Source organism: Egretta garzetta, unplaced genomic scaffold, assembly GCF_000687185.1.
Source record: "Egretta garzetta isolate BGI_Z169 unplaced genomic scaffold, ASM68718v1 scaffold386, whole genome shotgun sequence".
NCBI lineage: Eukaryota > Metazoa > Chordata > Aves > Pelecaniformes > Ardeidae > Egretta > Egretta garzetta.
This window is the reverse complement of record NW_009260063.1, coordinates 619,415-621,415: the sequence shown is the minus strand read 5'-3', so window position 1 is coordinate 621,415 and position 2,001 is coordinate 619,415. Positions and strand designations below refer to the sequence as shown.

The 2,001-nt window shown below is 58.1% G+C and overlaps 1 protein-coding gene across 1 annotated transcript in view; it reads right to left on the bottom strand.

The window, feature by feature from the left end:
- The window catches only part of FAM53B (family with sequence similarity 53 member B), a 34,965-nt gene that overhangs the window by 20,590 nt on the left and 12,374 nt on the right, over positions 1-2,001 (bottom strand). Inside the window, 1 exon segment of the mRNA XM_035896588.1 lies at positions 1,849-2,001. This exon segment is cut by the window's right edge and continues 38 nt beyond it. Within this exon segment, the coding sequence (XP_035752481.1) occupies positions 1,849-2,001 (153 nt within the window).

Here is a 2,001-nt window from a genome sequence, read left to right as displayed (position 1 = left end):
GGGACCAACTCCCACGCCAGCAGGTTACTAACGGAGACTGGAGGAAAGCTGCGGTCGCCAGCATGCGGGGGCCAGGGTGGTTTTAAGGTGCTGGTTTTAATGCAAGGAGCAGCCTGGGAACAAGAGGTGAAGCCGCTTTCCGAGCGAGCTGGGGGGACGTGGCCATCGCTTCGTGTTGCTCCCTGTGGGTTGGACGCTGATTTGGGGACGGTCACCTTTGTCCCCTCCCCAGGGCAGCAGCTCGTGGGGCTCCGTGCCTGAGGGCTCCAGGCAGGGGCGGGAAGGGAGGCAGTGAAGGGGCAGCCTCGCCCTCCCCACCGCCGCTTTTGAGGCAATTTGGGTCTTTTGCAGGCTTTGGTTTGCCGGAAAACTCCCGCACGGACTTGCAGGACACCCTGCACCGCACATAGAGGTGAAGCAATGAGAGGCTGCTTGTAAAGGGAGAATTAGGAGGGGGCAACTGTGCTCTTCCAGCCTGGGGCCAGTAAAATACAACACCACGTAGAAGTTGTTTCTACTGCCCATCCAGCCCATTAGCTAACAAAATAAGCTTAGCATATTAAACGTTGCTGGCGTGGTTTATCGCAAGACAAGAGGAACACTCGATGTTTTTCCCCTGCTATCACCCAAATATGTGATTCCCTCACCCTTTTTTTTTTTTCCTCTAAGCTCCTCTGGAGGAGGAGAAGCCAATCTCTTCCTCCAACACCACTGCACTTCTTCAAACACCCAAGCATGAAACGCCAGAAAATATTGCATTCCCATAAGAGGGGAAAATGCACGTGCAGCGTCGGACGCCACCCTGCTGGGGAACGGCAAGGGGCGAAACCCCGCGGCTGCTTCTCCACCCCCCGCTGGATTGCTGCCAGCAGTTTCCCTGCACACAGCACGGGGATGCCGTGCACCCGGCGGGCTTTGCCAGTGCAGCTGTGCAGAGATCGGGGCATTGCTCCCGACAGGATCAGCTCTGGGATGGAGCGCAGCAGCACCACACAGCAGGCAACGGCATCGGACTGAAACCCCGGGGGAAGTTTCCTGGCCGGCAGAAGGTGACAGCCCACTCCGGGAGGCTGGAGGGCAAACCCCCTGCTCCCCAGGACCCCCAGGCTCTTCAGCCCCCCCACTACCTCCATCCCACAGAGAGCTGGCGGCGGTGGCGACTTTACCGCTATAAATTATTGATGTGGGAAATGCCAAATCATAAAACTGCAGAACAAGAAATTTCACGAGTGCAAGATGGAAATGCTGCTCGCGCTGTCCTTCGAGGTGGCCCCTCGCTAAAGTCCCGTCACTCGGTCCTGCAGGGAGGGGACCCGGGAGCAAAATCCTCCCCTATTCGCACTTCAGATCTGTTATCTGGCCTTGCATGGCAGATTGAAGAGGGAGGTTGTGTTCTGTGTTTGCAACTGAAAATGAAACGCGATAACATCTCCAGAGTGGAAAATTACAGAGGCTAAGAGCAAGTAGCGCCCGTAGCGGTACGATTTCGGCTCCTGATGGAGCCAGGGCTAGGTGCCCCGGGGTGCTGCCTTCCCCTCCTCACAGCAGGCTCAGGGCTCCTCTCTCCCGAACTCAAAAACGTGGGGTTTAACATATCCCTGCTTGAAACACGTGCCAGGAGGAAACACCGCCACGCTGGACTCGGCGTGCAGAAACCAGCGCAGAACAGAAATGCAGGGGTTTATTACAGAAATCCATTTGGACGGGTTTTCTGCTCGGACAGAAGGATGCGCTTCCCCATAACACCCGTGCTACTCTGCACCCCCCTCAGGAGGATGCTAAAGGATTTTTAGCAAAGCGGAGCCCCGCCTGCAGGGCCCTTGTGGGGCCGGCACCGCCGCCTCTTACCTGGGTCATCTTGGCGAGGTCCAGCGAGGGCCGTTGCTCCTGAACCTCCTCCGGTCTCCGGCGCTTGATCCCGACCTTTTTGTCGTTGAGGACACAGGGCTGGGAGCGGCTGCGGGAGAGCCCGCCGGCCCGTCGCCCCAGCTCCGGCGTGGA